At 41.8% G+C, this 19,178-nt stretch overlaps 1 protein-coding gene across 1 annotated transcript in view; it reads right to left on the bottom strand.

Moving 5' to 3' along the window:
• Positions 1-5,153: 5,153 nt before the first annotated feature.
• Positions 5,154-19,178, bottom strand: part of LOC139222599 (sodium/potassium/calcium exchanger 2-like) — a 37,517-nt gene continuing 23,492 nt past the window's right edge. The window contains exons 5-11 of the mRNA XM_070854404.1: positions 18,706-18,756; positions 15,453-15,551; positions 13,354-13,436; positions 7,518-7,652; positions 7,296-7,385; positions 6,750-6,916; positions 5,154-5,403 (exon numbers count right to left, since the gene is read on the bottom strand). Of these exons, the coding sequence (XP_070710505.1) occupies positions 5,154-5,403; positions 6,750-6,916; positions 7,296-7,385; positions 7,518-7,652; positions 13,354-13,436; positions 15,453-15,551; positions 18,706-18,756 (875 nt within the window). The remainder of the gene's footprint in view (positions 5,404-6,749; positions 6,917-7,295; positions 7,386-7,517; positions 7,653-13,353; positions 13,437-15,452; positions 15,552-18,705; positions 18,757-19,178) is intronic.

The raw sequence follows: 19,178 nt of genomic DNA on the forward strand, positions 1-19,178 counted from the left end.
TTTCACTCAAAATCTCACGATACATGGCCCCATTCATTCTTTCCTTTACACAGATCAGTCGTCCTGGTCCCTTTGCAGAAAAACAGCCCCAAAGCATGATGTTTTCACCCCCATGCTTCACAGTGGGTATGGTGTTCTTTGGATGCAACTCAGCATTCTTTCTCCTCCAAACACGAGTTTTTACCAAAAAGTTCTATTTTGGTTTCATCTGACCATATGACATTCTCCCAATCCTCTTCTGGATCATCCAAATGCTCTCTAGCAAACTTCAGACGGGCCTGGACATGTACTGGCTTAAGCAGGGGGACACGTCTGGCACTGCAGGATTTGAGTCCCTGGCGGCGTAGTGTGTTACTGATGGTAGCCTTTGTTACTTTGGTCCCAGCTCTCTGCAGGTCATTCACTAGGTCCCCCCGTGTGGTTCTGGGATTTTTGCTCACCGTTCTTGTGATCATTTTGACCCCACGGGGTGAGATCTTGCGTGGAGCCCCAGATCGAGGGAGATTATCAGTGGTCTTGTATGTCTTCCATTTTCTAATAATTGCTCCCACAGTTGATTTCTTCACACCAAGCTGCTTACCTATTGCAGATTCAGTCTTCCCAGCCTGGTGCAGGTCTACAATTTTGTTTCTGGTGTCCTTTGACAGCTCTTTGGTCTTGGCCATAGTGGAGTTTGGAGTGTGACTGTTTGAAGTTGTGGACAGGTGTCTTTTATACTGATAACGAGTTCAAACAGGTGCCATTAATACAGGTAACGAGTGGAGGACAGAGGAGCCTCTTAAAGAAGAAGTTACAGGTCTGTGAGAGCCAGAAATCTTGCTTGTTTGTAGGTGACCAAATACTTATTTTACCGAGGAATTTACCAATTAATTCATTAAAAATCCTACAATGTGATTTCCTGGATTCTTTCCCCCCATTTTGTCTCTCATAGTTGAAGTGTACCTATGATGAAAGTTACAGGCCTCTCTCATCTTAGAACTTGCACAATTGGTGGCTGACTAAATACTTTTTTGCCCCACTGTATGGGAAGGCGCTCCATGAGAAGTGAAGAAAAGCTAATCACTGCTCTTGTATGAAGATGAAACAGTTGTTTTTTTTCTTTGATTTTGCAGTGCTGATTGCTATTTGAGATCGTCATTGAAGCCTCCACAAAAATTAATGCTGAAAATCCTGTTTTTTCATCGCAGCTGAGTTTGGGGAAAGCTTCTAAATAACAGTGGGCCCCTTTTGTTGAAGCATTCACGAGAAGTCGACTTGATTTTCATGGAGACTGAAGGCGACAGCAGACAATGGAAGAATCAAAGAGGCTTGTAGGCTGACAAAACAATGCGACGTATTCACTTAACATCTGCAGGAAGTGTTTAGAGTGTTTCTTACGGAAAATTAAGAGGACAAAATCTTACTGAATACCTGTGTAGGCCAGGTGTGGATCCTGAAACACATTTTTTGCGTGACTTAGCACAGAGAACGCTAACTTTTCATGCATTTTAAAGATGCCAAATTTGTCTTACGTAAGTGTGTCCATATGCGCTGTAGAAATTATTCTTTTCAGCTGTGCAAGTAGTTGTTGAGTCATTATTGGCCACCATTAATTAAATGCTGCGATACAAGAAAATGGCTACTTCAGACATTTGGTATTACACTTCTGTAAATATAAAAAGTGCATTTAGTATTACACCTGGGGGACTTGTTAGAGCCGGTCAAAAGTAATGCAGCAAAGGCTCATGTATGCTGACTTTTATTCTGTTGTATGTGCCAGTCTCCTAAAACACTGGCTCCGACACTTCCCATAATGCATCTCAGTGCCATCTTTCGTTAGAACCCACTGCCTACATTAATAAACACTTAAAATGTCCTTATTTGCTGACAACTCTATCACTTGCAAATGCTAAACGGAGGTTAAAATGAAGTGCTGCCAAAACTGTTAATAATCCACTCCCAAATGTACGAGCATTGACAGCAACTTAAAACCAGCAAACACATTGTTGCATATTTGAATTATCATCTTTATTTGTTTTATTATATACTTTGTGTTTTTACATAAAGAGACATATTTCTTTTACACATATAGATTATATGGTTAATTTGTATCTGTATATATGTACACCTTCAATAAATCTTACATTAACACCAAGAAAATAAAACATTTACAGTGCAAGAATGTTCATTAGTGGTCAACTTTAACGGTCGCTTACCCTGGTAAACCACAACCAATGTCAAGCTCACATGCTGAACTGGTTTGCCATAATTTTTTTTTTTTTCCTTTTTGTTGTTCCTCTCACCATTCCTGCTCTTACACAAAAACACCATGAGAACTTTGGAGAGGGAAATAATAAAACATGTACTGTAGCCTTGACCGGAGAGGTTTTTGGGACATAAGTGCACGGGTAGTCTATGCATGTGTGACCGTAGTGGTGGAGAGTCAGCCGAACTGAAGCAAACGACCTCCTCGGTTCCATCTCCAAAAATGTCTGAAGCATTCTTTCAAGGAGAGGGGGTGAGTAGAAACTAGAGGTGAGGCGTGATCATGTTAAGGAGAGTGTGTGGGCGCTCTGAGGGGAGAGTTGCACAAAGTACATGAGTCATCATAGAGGCCTTATATTGACTCTTTGAATCGGGTTTGTGAAAATGCTCAAGGAAGGATACGATGTGACAGCATGTAACAGTTTAACATATGACTCGATGCAGGGATTATAGTTTTACTTTTCCTGTGCATTTGCAGCCTTTGCCAAATGTCATAAAACATGACGGCGGCATCACTAAGTCCTACTGTGAAAGTCAAGGAAGACTTAAGTCCTCGTTTTCAAACCAGTGTCTGAACAAGCATGTTTACACTGCAGTTAATGCTAATGACATGTTCAGTAGTCGAAAATTAAATGCTCTTGTGTTTTTTACTCAATAATACTATGATACTGAAGGGACCACCGTCATCTTCCTTTCCCATCCACTTTTACAAAAAAGAAAAGAAATAAAAGTGAATAAAATACGTGTGTGTTTGCAAAAAAACAACAGGTGTTTATATTTACAAAGTAAAACCAATGAGTTCTTGGTGTTTCTTTCTGAATGGATGCATAAAAGTGAACATATATAGTTGGTCTAAGCTCAGCTGTACAGTCAGTGGGTAACCAGCCCAAGTTCCTCGCATGCATTTTTCCTCACACATTCAGAGAATCTATTTACTATTATTTTACAGTTAATTCCTACTAAGCTGCTGTACAGAGGCTGTGTTGAGGTAAAGCGGGTGTTTGTGGCCAGCTCTAACAGGAGGGGGCTGCTGAGAAATGGTCGCCCCCTTTTTTGGGGGGGTGGGGGGGTGAGGGGGGGGGGGGGGGGGGTTCAGATCACGTCGGACAGGAGGGACGGGGGGGTGGCTTGGCTTGAGGGGGGGACAGACGCATGGGGGATGCGGTTCTCGACGACGACGCACGGTATATTGCTGTTTAATCTGTGATTTCCACATTCTATGTAGCTTAAAGAGAGACTGTGATTATCATTTCTATCTCCAGTATAAAACACAGATTGGTGTATATTTGTTTGCAGTTAGTTGCAAAATACTGGTAGTATAACTTCTATTCATAGATAAATATAAGGAATGGTCATTGTGTGATGACTTCAAATGCAGATTGCACACATGCACACAAAAGCACCTTTGATTAGAAAAGAAATTGCACAAGTTTGATAGATATCTTTGACCATACATGTTGACATTTTCTACATAGAGACTGAGCAGTGGTTTGCATTAAGAAGTTATGAAACATGTTTGAAAAAGTATACATCTTCGTATACAACTTCTTAAATGGCGATTGGTATTATTCACCTCCAAGTGTCTATTTTTACATGCAGTTGACTCCTTGAAACTACTACCCCAGGAGCTTGACTAGCCGGTGAGTTGAGCCCAGTTCTACTGTGAACAAAGCACTACACATTGACTAATCTAAATCAACCATGACGCTAAAACACTGTTAAGTTCTTTTCAAATGCATTATTTTGACATTGACTTCATTATGGAACTTTAATGAGCCTAACATACTCATGCCTTTTTTTCCAACCCGTGAAAGATATCGAAGGCTAGCATATATATTTTGAGAGGCTAAACTTCAGTTAGGCTTTTTTTTTTCTTGGCTTTGTAAGTCGGTGCGTGTGAAGCATGAAGAGTTCTGTACAATCAGAACGTAAGTTCAGTGGCAAGAGAAAAGAGAAATAGAGGAGCAGATTGTCAAGATGACTAAGTGAACTAATACTGCTACGGTACATCTAATGCTACGTCTAGATATTTCATGAGAATGAATCCAAAAATGAAAAAAAGAAAAAAAAAGAAGAATCCTCTGAAGAGACATTCAGTGGTGAAAAAAGACCTCCGGCAGGGAAGAGGGGAAGCTTAAACTTGCCATTCAGACTGAGCACATGATGAGTTCGGAAATAAAGAAATAACAAAGAAGTTCGTCTGCCCGGCAAGAGCGTTTCATCCCTCGTTGCTCGGGCGCGTAGGAGAGTCTTTTCTGCTCAATACCATCAGACAGGAAACACGTTTGGAACAGAATCTTCATCCATACAGTCTGCCATTTCCTCATCCACCAATTCCTACTCACTCTTGGCGATGGCGTCTCAGTATATTGAACTCATGTGTGTGTGTGATCAAATATGCTCACAATTTCAGCTCAGCCACTGCATTTATTATTTAGAGTTTTACACAGTGCATCTCGTTTTTTTCCCCCCAAAGTTCACAGGAGGTCATTCTCCTCAACCTACCAGGTGTAGTCTTGATTCCAGCTCATCTAGTGACACTAATGGCATGCATAATGCTTCTATATTTGGCTGCTGCACCCACAACCCCCCCTCACCTGCCAATTAAATAATTATAATAAATAAAAATCCACACAGGTTAGGCCTATGCTAAACCAGCCAAGCCAAAGTTGTGTTCCCTTGTTGGTTTAACCCCTCCCCGCCACCACCTGCTCACTGAAAATATAGGTGGATTCCATATTGTGTCGTATTTTTATATTATTCTCTTGCTCGGTCCTCCTTCTTTTTATTTTATTCCTGGAGTAAAGGATCACAAGGGTCAGGTGAGTGCGATGGCAGACGAGAGGGATGGTTGTGTTGGTGGTGGTTGTGGTGGTGACGAGGGAAAGGAAGTAGGTCCTCGAGGGTCCTCAGACGGACACCGGACAGGTGATGACCTTGTCCTCCAGCATGACGCTGACCACCAGGAAGACGAAATACAGCATGAACATGATGAAGCCGAGCAGCTTGCTCATGCGCCACTTGCAGGCTGCGATGGAGATGATGACGAAGAGGAGCATGAGGAAGAGGAGCACGATGGCGCAGAAGAGGCCGTTGGAGCTGACCTGCACCGGTTTCATGCCGCTGAAAAAGGACCACATCAGCCAGGGGAACGGCAGCCTGCGGATACACAAACATATTACAGGCTGTTCTTGACCAGATGAGCAACTTAAAAGCATTTAAGTATTTAATATATTTTTGTGTTTTGGGCAGACTCACCCTTTAAAGGATACCTGTCACTGTCTACTGTACTTAAGCTTCATCTAATTGGATTCAACACATTACTTATCATTCATAATGTTAACAAATGTTATTGGGTTAAAGCTAGTTTGAAATGGTATCCTGGCTAACAAGGATGGCTAACGTTTATAGGGCAACATGCTTTTGAGAGATTTTTTTCCAGTTGATATCGGGTTGCTCATGCTCAGCAGAGCCTAACGTAATGTGCATACAGATAATATGACCCTCAGCACAACACTATGTGACGCCAATAAATCCGTAACTGAGGCAAAACCAAACTGAAAACCAACTTGGCAGCAGCTGAGAATCTTTAGCAGGACTACTGTTCACTCCTTGCACCTCATGTATAAAAGTTGTAGAGGTGTACTCCAGGGCGTGTTAGTACACTGTGACATCACTGTTGGTTGTCGGAAACATGCTTGCACACAAAGTCTGATACTGGCAAAGCCTCTCGTCTTCTTCCGCCTAATCTGCCTTTATATGCTACTAACAAACCAGCGATCGAAGTGGAAGCATTACATGTAAACAGTGTTAGAAACTCACACTTTGTGAATACTGTGCGACAAAGTTTAGTGTCTGACTGACTGATCTATGTTTTCCCCTCTGGGCTTGCCGTACATGTGAGTACCGAGGCCATTCAGGACGACAAACCCATGTTACGCTTGACTCGGCTGCACTTCCTGTGCAAACTGAAGTGCAGCGCATATACCAAAGAGAGTACTAGGGGCTTCAGGGCTCGCCAGATCGGTTCATGTACCAGGAAGTATGCTCAGTGCTTGTTAGCCTGTTAGCCTGTGGATGTTATTCCTGGTTGGCTGCCTGCAGACTTTTGCGAGACTCTCTGCTGCAGCTTGGTTGACAGTTAGACAACTTTTAGTGACCTTAGTGACATGTTAATAATTGTTCATATTGATTCAAACTCAAAATTGCTATACTTCCACTCACTAACTGCATGTTACCTTCGTGTGTCATGCACTCTCCTGATCGCAGCTCAATGCCTACTACACCAAAACCCGAATACTGGAAAGTTCGATATATTAAGCGACCTATATATATATATATATATATATATATATATATATATACACAGTATATACTGAGGCGATACAACATTGCAACGCCTGAGTATTGACCCAGTGAGCAGTATTGCTCCGTCTCAGTTCTCACATACAGCTTTAAAAACACCAAGACCCTGCACAGACTCAAATCACGCTCAGACGTCGTACCCAACAGTAATGTCGAAGATGTTGGAGCCTACGGAGCTGGATACAGCCATATCACCCAGCCCCTTGCGTGCCACAATAACACTGGTGATGAGGTCAGGGATGGAGGTTCCAGCTGCTAATATAGTCAGGCCCATAATCTCCTCTGTAATCCCAATGGTCTCTCCAACCTGCGAAAAAGAAAAAAAAATGGAAACTAAGCTTAGGGGTAAATAAAAACCTAATCTTTTGTTCCAGCTATTTTCAATTTGCTTGTGATGCACGGGAGGTGATGGAGGTGACAAAACTCCAGCTCTGACAATCTCTTTGTTTTGAACAAGACAGCTGTAATTACTTATGAGTGGGTGGATTATAGAATATGGTTTCATTTTAAATGTCAAAGATGGGAAGTGGAGAGAAAAGACGACTGCAGTTTGCCTTTTTTCTGACAAGGATTATGTTTACGTTAGGATTTCTTATTGTTCTGGGACTGCTGTCATGATCAAGTCACCCAATTATTTTTATAACATCATGCTCTAGGAAGTCAACAAGTCTTTGAAAAACGTGTACCTGGTGAGCCCACCACACCATTAGGTAGGAGAAGCATGCAATCCAGCAGATGGCCCCCAGGAAGGTGACGGGGAAGAACTTCTTTGACGACTGGAAGGCAAAAGGAGAAGAGGGGGTAAATTTAGCAGCAAACACACAAATAGAGACTCCACACTTACCCAGATAAAACTGATGGTGTTCTTGTCCAAAGTGTTTTGAAAAGGAGAACTCTATCTCACACACCTGTTTCCTGACATCAGGCAGCGTTAGCCACAGGGGGAGGACAATCGGCATGATTAAGAGGTAGGTGAAGCGCTTGCGGTAGGACTCGGGCCACGACAGGCTCAGAGGCTGGTCCTCCTCCTCCTCATCCTCAGCCTGAGAGGATACGCCGAAGAACAGAAAGAGCAAAAAGAGAAAAAAGGTTACAGAACGTTCATTAGAATGGCTACGTTTGGGTGTCCACGACATCCACACCATTTGGGAGTAAATATCAGGCAAATATGAGGCATATAGCACAATGAGTTGAGTCATGCTTTTCTTGTATTCCTTAAGGGAAAAATGCCGTAAAAAATCATCACAATCCAAGTGTCTCCTTTAGCTTGATAACTTGTCTCATTGGGATACACCTCTCCATAGCAACTATCCAGAGAGGCAGGCAGCACTCTTGCAACACAAGCACTTCAAGAGGGAAAAGACAGCACAGAGGTCTGCAGAAATTGATGGCAGGGCCTGGAAGTGCACGTGCCTTTGCTCTGCGGTGACCTTAAGACAGAGGAGCCTGATGACTGTGATTTTGGAGATTGCACCGAGCCTGAAGGGCTCTGCCTCTCCAGTCATCAGGGGCTCATCACTGCTGACTGCTGATGCCGGCTGCACCGACAGACCCCCAGGGCCTGATTGGACCTGCCTATGGAATGCCAAGAGAGCCGAAGACTGTCACCTCCCTGCAGATCAGCATCAAATAAGCTGTCACCGTCTGAAGATGACACACTTTAAGGCAATGGCAAGAAAGACGACTAAATCATCTTTTTATTTATAGCATTAACCTACCTTACCTGTTCAGCTTTTGTGCCTACCTCTGCAAAAGCAGACTCTCAATTAAACTTTCTGGTACTTGTAAACTTTCATGGTACAACAACAAAGCCCTCTGAGAGAGCAAAGATGTCTTGGGTCCCTTTGTATCCAATTATACAGGATACTAAGGAGCCATAGGGACATGCAGAGAACAGGTCCACACATGCAGATATAAGCAGAATGCACTGATGACCTAGAATCTCTTGCCCTTTTGAGAGTGACATTAGCCGAGGCGTAAAGAAACCCCCAACAAAACACAGGCAGATAAAGGGCGCAAAATACAAAGACTGGGAAGAATAACAGATGTTGATAACAGATGTTGCTCAGTAAATAATAATTTTCTCAAGAAAATTAGTCTTAACAGCTTCAATCACACCAGCTAAGCATGCCCAGAGAGTGAAGCAGAAATCTTTAAAGATGGCTACAGCTCAAATCATGAATCATATGGAGCTTATCCTGCTGTGACAGCTACTGCTGTTAAGTATTGCCTGGTAACCTTGGTAATCAGAGCTGCCAAACAAAAGGCAGCGCCTGCATCACTTATGCTCAGCATTCTGATTTCTCCTCCTCTCCATATCCAGATGGCTTCATTGTTGTCTTTTAAATACCCTAAAACCAAAAACTTGAGGCTTTAGAAAGATCAACTCTGCCCCAAAGCTGCTGCTGCTCATCAATTTAAAGATATATGAGGTTTGCATTTGTGTTACTGTGTATTGGCTGTAGTATCTGAGGGATAATAATAGCATCTAAAGGTTCTTCGTATGTTCTAGCAGGGACAGTTGCATTGTATTGCATTACCATTTGCCCTACAGCTTTCATGGATATGTTGACTTCATGCATGTGACTATTTCTGGCTGACACTGCACACTATGAGTCTGTCATTTGTCTATTTATGATTCGCTTTACTTGATTCTCTGCTAAAGTACCACGTAGAGCTGATGCTCCCTACTCCGAGTTGGTCTCCAAATGCCAGACCCTTGGGGGCCTTTCCTGCCCCGTGGTGCCTCAGTTGGCAACACTGCCAACTCTGAGCTTTAAGGCACTGACTTTTACCAGGCACCACAGAGCTGCGAGGGGAGGCGTGACATTTGCTATTTTTTTTCTTCCCAAAGGGAAGCGTGTGCACTGGCACTTGGTGTGAGGCAACGCTTACATTTTTTGTCTGGTCACAAAAAGTGTAAACACATACCGTAAGCACAGCTGCAATAACGCTGCACTCTCATACATTTGCATTACTTTGACTGGACAGAGTGCGGCATCTATCAGAAATTACTTTCGGAGCAGACAGCTGTCATTCGGCGATTCACACCTTTTATTGTTACTGTTCGTATTAATCACAGTTTTAACCTTTGGTTTAAGCCTAATTTTTAACTGTCTTGTCTGGTTTTACTTTGTTTAGTAAAGCACTTTGTAATGTTCTTAAGAAAAGTGCTGTACAAATAAAGTTATTCTTTATCATATTTATCATTATTACCTGGTTTGGTGATGTGGTTTAAAGAATGATAAATCTGCGTGGTGGCGACAGGGTCTCGGTACAGGACTTTCATCCAGGAGGTGGAGGTTTGAGTATCAGACCAGTTGTCAAAACAGGTTATCTAATTAGTAATAGGCTTACTTAAGTGATATATTCCAGTTCTCTTCTATTATTATCAGCTTTCATTCCGAGTTTGGTTCAGGCACCAATACGACTTTGTTAGGTTTAGGAAAGGATCATGGTTTGGGTCACGATAATAAATCATATACAAATATAAACAATATACAAAAACCAGTGCTTGAGAACCACATATTTAGTTAAATCCTTCTGTCGGCAGCATGGTGGTGCTGTGGTTAGCACTGTTGCCTCACAGCAAGAAGGTCCTGGGTTCGAATCCCGGTTTGAACCCGGGGTGTTTCTGTGTGGAGTTTGCATGTTCTCCCCATGCTAGTGTGGGTACTCCGGCTTCCTCCCACAATCCAAAGACATGCACATTAGGTTAATTGGTAACTCTAAATTGCCCGTGAGTGTGAGAGTGACAGGTTATCTGTCTGTCTCTGTCTCTGTATGTGGCCCTGCGATTGGCTGGCGACCAGTCCTGGGTGTACCCCGCCTCTCGCCCAAAGTCAGCTGGGATAGGCTCCAGCTCCCCCCGCAACCCTGACGGATAAGCGGTATAGAAATGGATGGATGGATGGATCCTTCTGTCTTAGGGAAGAAAACCATAAATGTATCTTTGGCTTTTTCTGCAAATGATCCACTACCTACTTTATTTTAATACTTCTTCAGAAACTACACTCATTCCTTTAAATAGTTTGACTATTCAAAGTGTCACATCAATGTGTTGCGTTTTTCATACAGAGGATTCGTCTTTTTGGAATATAACTGCTGTCGCTGTAACAGCTGCCGTGGGATGAATATCGGCATGTGCAATTTGGATTTATTTTTTTTAAACAGAGGCCCCATCTGGATGTGAAATTCTCATACTATTTAGCAAAAAGAAAAGCAAACAGACATTCAAATCCGATGTCACTTCCATCCTCATACCCATGAGAAACCCATGATACATGCAGCGTTTATTTCAAACGGTTTTAGTTGTGACAGAGGAGGTAGGATGACTCATAAATTCCTGCCGGTTATAATTTTCTTTAGTTTCCCAATATGTTATCTAAAGAAGCAATTACAGGAGATTTACACTCATATAAATATTCAAAAAATGCGATGAAAGTAGATAATCCTAAATATATTTATACAGAAAGACAATTTGATGTGAGTCACACCCAGAATGTGCTCATCATCCATCCATCAGAAAAAAGCATCATAAAATTAGAACCAGATGCATGCACATTATGCTTAAATGCTATACAATATCGCTTTCATGAAAAATGAACCCTTACATTTCTGCTGTCTTGGGAAATATTACAGTATCTGATCATTTCTGCCAGCACGGCTCTGAAGGGTTTTAACAACAAATAAGGGAGCCAGGAAATTGTGCTAGAAGTCTGCTGCAGATTTTAATTTGACCTTAACTATGTCCTTATTCTCCAATCTTGGTTTCCAAGGCATCGGGGAGGAGGTGAACAATTAGTATGATGGGGCCTCTGGCGTCATATGAAGGTGTGAGCTCTTTCCAGCTACTTCCTGGCTGACACAGAGAGGTGCACTATGGGACAGACCTCTAAAAATAGCAGCATGTGAGAATTGGGCATGCCAATAAGCATCCAGCTCTTCCAAATGCAGTGAGTCACCGCATGGAAATGTTTTTTTTAATAGTCCATCTATCAGGTTTTCTGTCTTACCTCAAAAAGTTTTGAGTTGAGTCTAAAAAATGTCTTAAGTAGGCTGCAATGCCTCCATTTTTTAGATGCAAATATTTTCAGCTTCAGGGGAGTGATGACAGTGTCATCAGTAAAGACTATTATTAACCCAAGAGCGAGAGATCAATCTGAAAACAACTTGGTGCAGTGGAATAGATCAATACACACATGGTTATGTTGTGAATCAGGGCTCGTCTTTAGCATTTTCTTGTGCAGCCTATTCTGAGAACCGCCTATATGCTTCCACACCAGCCTGTATTTATAGACTACTGTATCTTACCTTGGAGGGCTGATGTACGGCAAAGTGCTACAGCATCTATTTTTTAGGTGCAGGAAGAGCTCGTTTTTCAAGAATCATTCAGTTCCCTCCAACTAGACGTGTTTTTGAAGACGGAGCTTTGGTTCAAAGGGGGACCGAGATTAAAATCCTTATAGTCACCATAGTTTTGTGGAGACCTTTTGTATACTTATATATTCCAGTATATCTGCAAAGCCTTCTACAAATCCATGCAATACAAGATCAGTTGGGAAAAAAAGGATTAATATAGTGGGTTAGTAGCTTGAATCAAGGTAAACTGCATCAGATTAACCCAGAGAACAGTTGATGAAATTAGTTTTAGGCCTTGAGAAAAAATATTAGGAAAACGTGGTTGTGTAGAGCTCAGATTTGAAAACAATGACGCAAGAGAAAAAACAGGGAAAATATGCAGCATTTGTGCAGCCTCACTATCCAACTGAAACTAGTGGTTCATTTTTAGTTACTATCCTTATTATCAAAGCCACTTTTTGATGCTGATTATGACTAGGATTTCTTTTGCTAAAGCCTTCAAATGCATTTACACACTTAGCTCTTCATGTAGTTGTTTGCATTGTCGGTGGCGGAGTCCGCCATTTTCGTGCTGGATACAAACGGTGCTCATTGGGGATTCACAACAAATAAAGCAAGCAAATACATATTCAATTTCTTTCTCATTTTACACGTCATGTTATGGCATAATCTGGAAAAACAGAACTGGTTCAGTCATTGAAAAGGAAACATATTTATGTCTGTGCAAGAATAGCTACGGCTATTTATAAAGTTGCTTGTCTTTCTCTGTTGTATTTCCGACACAGTAGCTGGGCGACACACCCATCTCCTCTGCCTGCTTCCCTCTTAGTGTGTGACTTTGAATCGCTGCCCTCTTGCCCCAGGACCGTCTGCTGGCCTGGCGGGTCGTCGTGTCCCGCCGCCATCACTCATGCCAGCGCAACTGCTGCAGGTGCCATTCTGAGGCTCTGTGCCTGGCCGTACGTCGAAGACTGTGTGTGTGTGTGTGTGTGTGTGTGTGTGTGTGTGTGTGTTGAGGCATGTGTGCGGGTGTGCTCATTTCAAGCACCCAGCGGCGGGGAGCAGCAGGTGAGTGAGGAGTGTGATTACAGAACTCAGTGGGAGGAGGCGGGTCTTTGGCAGGTCTGGCTGAAGATGGAGGAACTTGCCCTGGTGCATGCTGGGAAATTATCAGCAGTACTGACCTGTGCCATAGTCAGTACAACCTTTCCATCAATCACAACTCAAGGTGGAACACCGGTCCAGATTAATCAAATATTCAGAAATGTCTCTCTAACTTTGATATCTGTCTCACAGTTTTGTCGCCTTTGTCGTTAGTTCCCGTGGGGATGAAATTAGCATTAAGGGCGTTTGTGCGTTTGCGTGTGTAGTGTGATTTCTTACCGTTTCCCCCTCTTGTCCCGCTGTTCCATTCATGGGTGGTGTCACTTCCACTTCCACGCTGGAGCTGTTTGGAAGGTTCTTGTCTGTGGGGAGTTTGAGGTTTGAAGAAAGCAAAAACGTTTAGAGGAACAAAAGTCGTCAATGGCTCAAATAGACATGAGCTGTTACAGCTTGAGACGGTAAGATCTTCATCAGTGTCAACCTTATGGACACATATTTATATACTCAAATATATATATATATATTCCCCTCCAACAAATGCAACATGAAAGTGCTGCTTTATTATGCACTTTTTTACTTATGATACACTTTGTACATTTGTGATTTACTTTAAAATTTTGAATGCAGGTATGTAATAATAATAAGGTGTTCTTACATAATATACTATTGCTAATTTTAGTTAAGTGAACTACCTGAATTTTTTGTTTTACCACTACTGTCTTAAGCATTGAATCGACAATATGTAAATAAGCCATTTTGTTCCCTGTGAATAGATGAATTCAAAGTTAGTTTGCTTTTTTGGTCAACAAAATTTGTGGTATTCAATTTAAAATGATATAAAACGGATGAAAAATGTATTTTTTTTACATTTAACAAGCAGGAACCAGTGAACGCTTCTCATTCTATTTGATAAAAGGCTTAAATTCTAATCAGCTATTGGATTAAGGACTAGTACGCTGACAGTTTCACAAAAATCTCACTCTGTCTCTGTCATTGTGATACAATCTTTGTCTTTTAACGACAATATCATTATTATTATTAAGTCTGTTCCATTAATAGTTATATTTTTTACTTATGACAGTGAGTTAAATACTTCTGAGACTAAGACTCATTTTAACACTGAATGTAATGACCAAAAAGTGTTAATTTATGTCTGAACAAGTCTGCGCATGTGTGAAGCGGTAAGCTCTCATCCATCTCCCTCATCATTTCCTGGTGGCTGATATGACTCCATTTCATTGGAGGCCAGACTTACTTAACAGCCCTTATTAAAATACAAAGAGCCGAAAGCCATGTAATCAGATGATAAAACTATAATTGCTGTGGAAATTGCTTTAATCCAAGTGTGGTTGTGACAATTAGAGAGATTCTCAGATAGATAATGTGACTTGAAGCCACAATCGTCCAACACATGACCTCATTCCCTCGCGCGGATGCTAATATATAACAGATAAAGATGAAAGATTTATGAATCTAATCACATGCCTCATACACTGAACTATGCTGACAGTAAATCTACGACAGACACCTCCAATGTAAGATATGCGAGGCCTGAAAAGTAGAGTATGCTGTGATGACTACCTGTCATGCATTTTGATTAAGATGGTAATATGTTAATGCAGCACTGTTAGCATAATTGTGCCTTGTTGATAAACATCTATGTCTCGCTTTGATTCTGCTGCTCTGACTACAGCGTGGCCATGAAAGCCCTTCCTCTGGCCTCCTGTTTGTCCTTTGGTCCAGTGCTCTTTGAAGTGAAAAACACACATAAATTACACTTGGCAGTGACTGTGATTGATTTAAATACTGCTTGAAGACAACACTTGCAATCAATTTGGCAGTTCTTGATAATGTCATGCTTGTTTAACATCGGATGTGATGCTCATTAACTGTTTCAGTGGGCAATCCTAATGACGAATATAAGGAATATTAAGCTGGGTAAAGCCTGTTCATGATGTTTTAGTGACAGCAAACTGATCTCTGTGGATAATTAGCTAATAGTTAATTAAAGGAATAGTTTGACACTTTGGGAAATGTGTGTATTTGCTTTCTTGCTGAGAGCTGGATGAGAAGATTGATACTTCAAATATGAAGCTTCAGCCAGCAGCTGGTCAGCTTAGTAACACGTCTTTGTACTTTGTTGAAAGGCTAGTTTTGTTACCTTTGGAGATATGACTTGCTGTTTTCAGTCTTCATGCTAAGCTAAGCTAACCAGCTGCTGGTGGTGACTTCATATTTAGACGTCACCACCACGTCACCAAACGTAAGTGTGGTATGAACTTTCTCACCCATCTCGCAGCAAGAATGTGAATGAGTGTATTCACCCAAAATGTCAAATTATTCCCTCAACATTTCTAGAATATTAAAAAGCTTTTTACCTGAACGGCTTGCCACTCCATTGGCCTTCTCGCTGTCCTCCACTTGGCATTTCTTTTTCGCGATCTTGTGAAGGATGGAGGCCTTCTCTCGAAATTTACCTGCAAAAGAATCGCCACGGTGGTTAAACATGGAGCGGAAAGCTGAATGCCGCAGCATCTTCAAAGCCTCTCGACCTCATCCCAGGCAGAGCTCCTTCTGTGTCACCTTTGACCCCAGATGGGTCGCATTTCAAGAGCACAGTGCATATACAGGGTGGTGGCTTTACACAAAACTGCCGTTCAAACAACAACAAGAGTCAATATGACGTAGTATATCATATACTGATGATCCTGCAATGTCCTGGTCCTTGGTGGAGGCAAAGCCAGCAGGGAAGGAATCTCTTGTGAAGAGATCTGCCTTCTGGAGATCAGATTCATTCCTGTTCTCGTATCAGATCAGAAACTCACAAGAGATGCCAAAGGCCAGTTGGAAACTAAAAGCAACCAAAGATTTAGCCGGGGACGGCATCACAGCATATCAAAAAGAGTTCATTCATAGGTTGAAGACACCGTAGCCCTTCTATTTTAGCAGTATTTGAGTGCATGAAAGAAACATCAGCTCGTTAAAAAATTTGATCAATATATAAAATACATTTTTGATACATTAACTCCATCATACTGGAAATGCGATGCTGTGACGCAGTAGACCGAAATAAAACCAGTCATCAATTGAACAATACGACCTTGTGGCTTACATAAGCAGCGTGCCCTCTTGACATTACAAATAATGGCTCACGCAAGGCAGTTCTGCCCATGTTGTAATGACTGGCTGGTGATGACTGGCTGCTGGCTTATCAAACACCGACTTTCCACAAAATCCCCATGGCCCAAAAGATCCCCCAAGGACACACACACCAAAAAGAATACAGTGCTGAGACGAGAAGAAATACGAGGAAATGCACAAATATCATTTAGTGCAGGTTTAAGTATGTTCTTATGTTGTAGAAATGACATTTTAATGTTTGTTGGCTATGCAGGCTGGGCGGTTTTTACTTGAAACCAAGCTGTAAGGGATGTTGTCTCATCAGTCATGTTTTTTTGGTGTAAAACCTCTTATGCATCATTAACCTCAGTGCTGTCATGTATCCGTATTTAATTTCACCGACTTCCTGCACGTGTCAGATTTTGCATGCGTGTCCTGCCTACTCCCAGTCAGCCCGTTGCAATCAATGTAAAAGATTTTTTTTTTTCATTTTAAAGGGGGCATGGCTGATTTGTCAGTGCTGGTGATGCGTCGATACATACTCCACCCAACCATGTCAACACTGTCTGTGACCTTCTGGCGAAATCATTAACCACCTCAAGTCACCGCCGGCCTTCCTCCTGTCTCCTCTATCTCACCCTCCGTTGCTCCTGTTTCCCCCGCTCATCTGTCTTTGGCAAATGGCCTCTTTCTTTCGCTTTGTCTTTTTGTTGTTTGGCAACGCACAGCCCCTTCCCCGCCTCTCTCTCTTTCAGACACACACACACACACAAGGACATACACACACACACACACACACACACACACATGTGCAGTACATTATCACAAGACAGTATCTCACATTCCACTGCCTTGATCACTCACCTTAGGTGGCTGCGTGTGTTTATACAAATGTGGGTGTGATATCCTTGTCTCTGCTTGGGGATACAAGCAGTGGGGTGGGGCTTTCTGCGCTAGGTACTCAAGGGAAATTCTTTAATGCTGAAGACAACCTCTCTGGCCTGACGTTTCAGTACGAGCTGCCAAAATGTTTCTACAAAGACATTCAAGGGCTGCGAGCAGTTACAACAGAAGCTGGGAAGTTGGATCTGCATAGCAGATAGACAGGTTGTAATGTCACCTTTTATAATACCTAATCGCAGACACTGCTATCTGCTTTGGGATAATCATCACAGAATGCAAAGGAGAAATGTAGCAACTACCAATAAACTCCTTTGGCTTTCTTGTCCATTTTAAGCCGTTTGTTTGAGGAAATAACTTAATTTTGATTGTTTACAGGCCATAGCTTACAAGAATGACTTTCATCACTAGCTAGCTTTCTGTCTGTCCATCCACTATTAATATTTATATTGAAATCAACATAATAAGGTAATTCAAAATTAAGACACCAATGGCACATTTCCACCGCATGGTACAGCTAAGCTCCACTCTACTCACTTGGAACCTTTCATTTAAGGTTTTCTATTGGCAGAATGAATCACCTCGGCCGAGGTTCCAAGTGAGCTGAGCTGATATTAAGATGAGGAGCTCAAGGGCCGAACACAAAACAAAACCTCACAGTTCCCTCAAGCTGCATGAATCAAAGTGAGCCTAAAAACAAAAATGCCAGAAGGGTTAAGACAAAAGCTTTAACTTTAAAAATGTTTCCTGGGAGGTCCATTTAAGGTGCACACATTGTCAGAACCACCTAATTTGCATAATGATGAAGCAACGGCAGAGTCTTAATAACCAAGTCCAGCCCTTTCCTTGCCATCGGTACACAGCTGCTCATTTTCCCTGTCAGCTCCGCCTGCTACAGAACCACTGGGTGGATGAGTCACTCCAGTTTGCCGAATTCAGCAACGTACATCTTACGTGTGCACCCGCTGCTGGTGCAAGTGGAACCTCCAAGTGAGCTCTGAGGCATGGGTGATGTACAGTATTTCTCAGCGACGCAGATGGGTAACAGGGCCAAAGAAAACAAAAAAGAAGAAAAAGAGTAAAGAAAACCTTGTGCTTTGTGTTCTTTGAGTGTGAGGCATGGGATGATTTGCTGTGTGTGGTTTTACCAGCCTGCATAACAATAAACGTCATAAAAATTTGACCATCTAAAGAAGAAGCAGTCTTCTTTCTCACAGAATTACACATAAGAAACATGACTTTAATTTTTTCTTAGATTTCTTTGAAAAATCTTAAATAGAATAGAAATCCATAGAAACACTACACACAGTAACACACAATATGTACGTACATTTTCTCTGGGCAGAAAAAAACTAAAAAATAAGAAAATGAAAAATAAAAATGAGAATAAAAAGTACAATTAAGAAAATGGCATGGTCACCATGATTTGCACTTATGTCAGTGAAATCTCAGAGAGGCTGTCAAACTTAAAAGGAAGAACTGTGCAAACGGTATGTCGCAAGCAAACAAAGCAAAACATGGGGTTGGAGGTGCTGCTTCATGGTTAAGATGGAGAAAAAAAAAAACAAGAGGAATGACAGAAGCGAATCAAGTGAAAACTTTCAGGCTTACCTTCCTCAGTCATTGAGTGATAATATTTTAGTTTCCCATAAGTCCCAAGCTCTACAACATCACAGCAAAAGACAAGGGTAAGGCAACGAACACACAGAGAAAAGGAAAAGAGTGAACATGACAGAACAAGACAAGTCCGCTGGTTCTACATCACATACTGTACAAACACTCGCACAGGCACAAGGAGTGACATAGAGAAAGACAAAAAAAAGTCTCTCCGAGTCATCGCTGCATAAGTGCAAAACAGACCGGCAAGGGTTGAATTACAGATTAAATACATTATAGTATTACAGTAACGGAGGGCCATTAGGAGGGCTAGTTGAGAAGATTGGCGAGAAAAATTTACTAGGAAAATAAGGTTCATGAGGTTCATACAATGATATATTAAAAAGACAAACAGAACAGGAAAGTCAGAAGAGAATTTACTGGGTCAACATGCAACAAAAAGATGAGTCCTCCTCTCCTCTGCACGC

Source organism: Pempheris klunzingeri, chromosome 23 (assembly GCF_042242105.1).
Source record: "Pempheris klunzingeri isolate RE-2024b chromosome 23, fPemKlu1.hap1, whole genome shotgun sequence".
NCBI lineage: Eukaryota > Metazoa > Chordata > Actinopteri > Acropomatiformes > Pempheridae > Pempheris > Pempheris klunzingeri.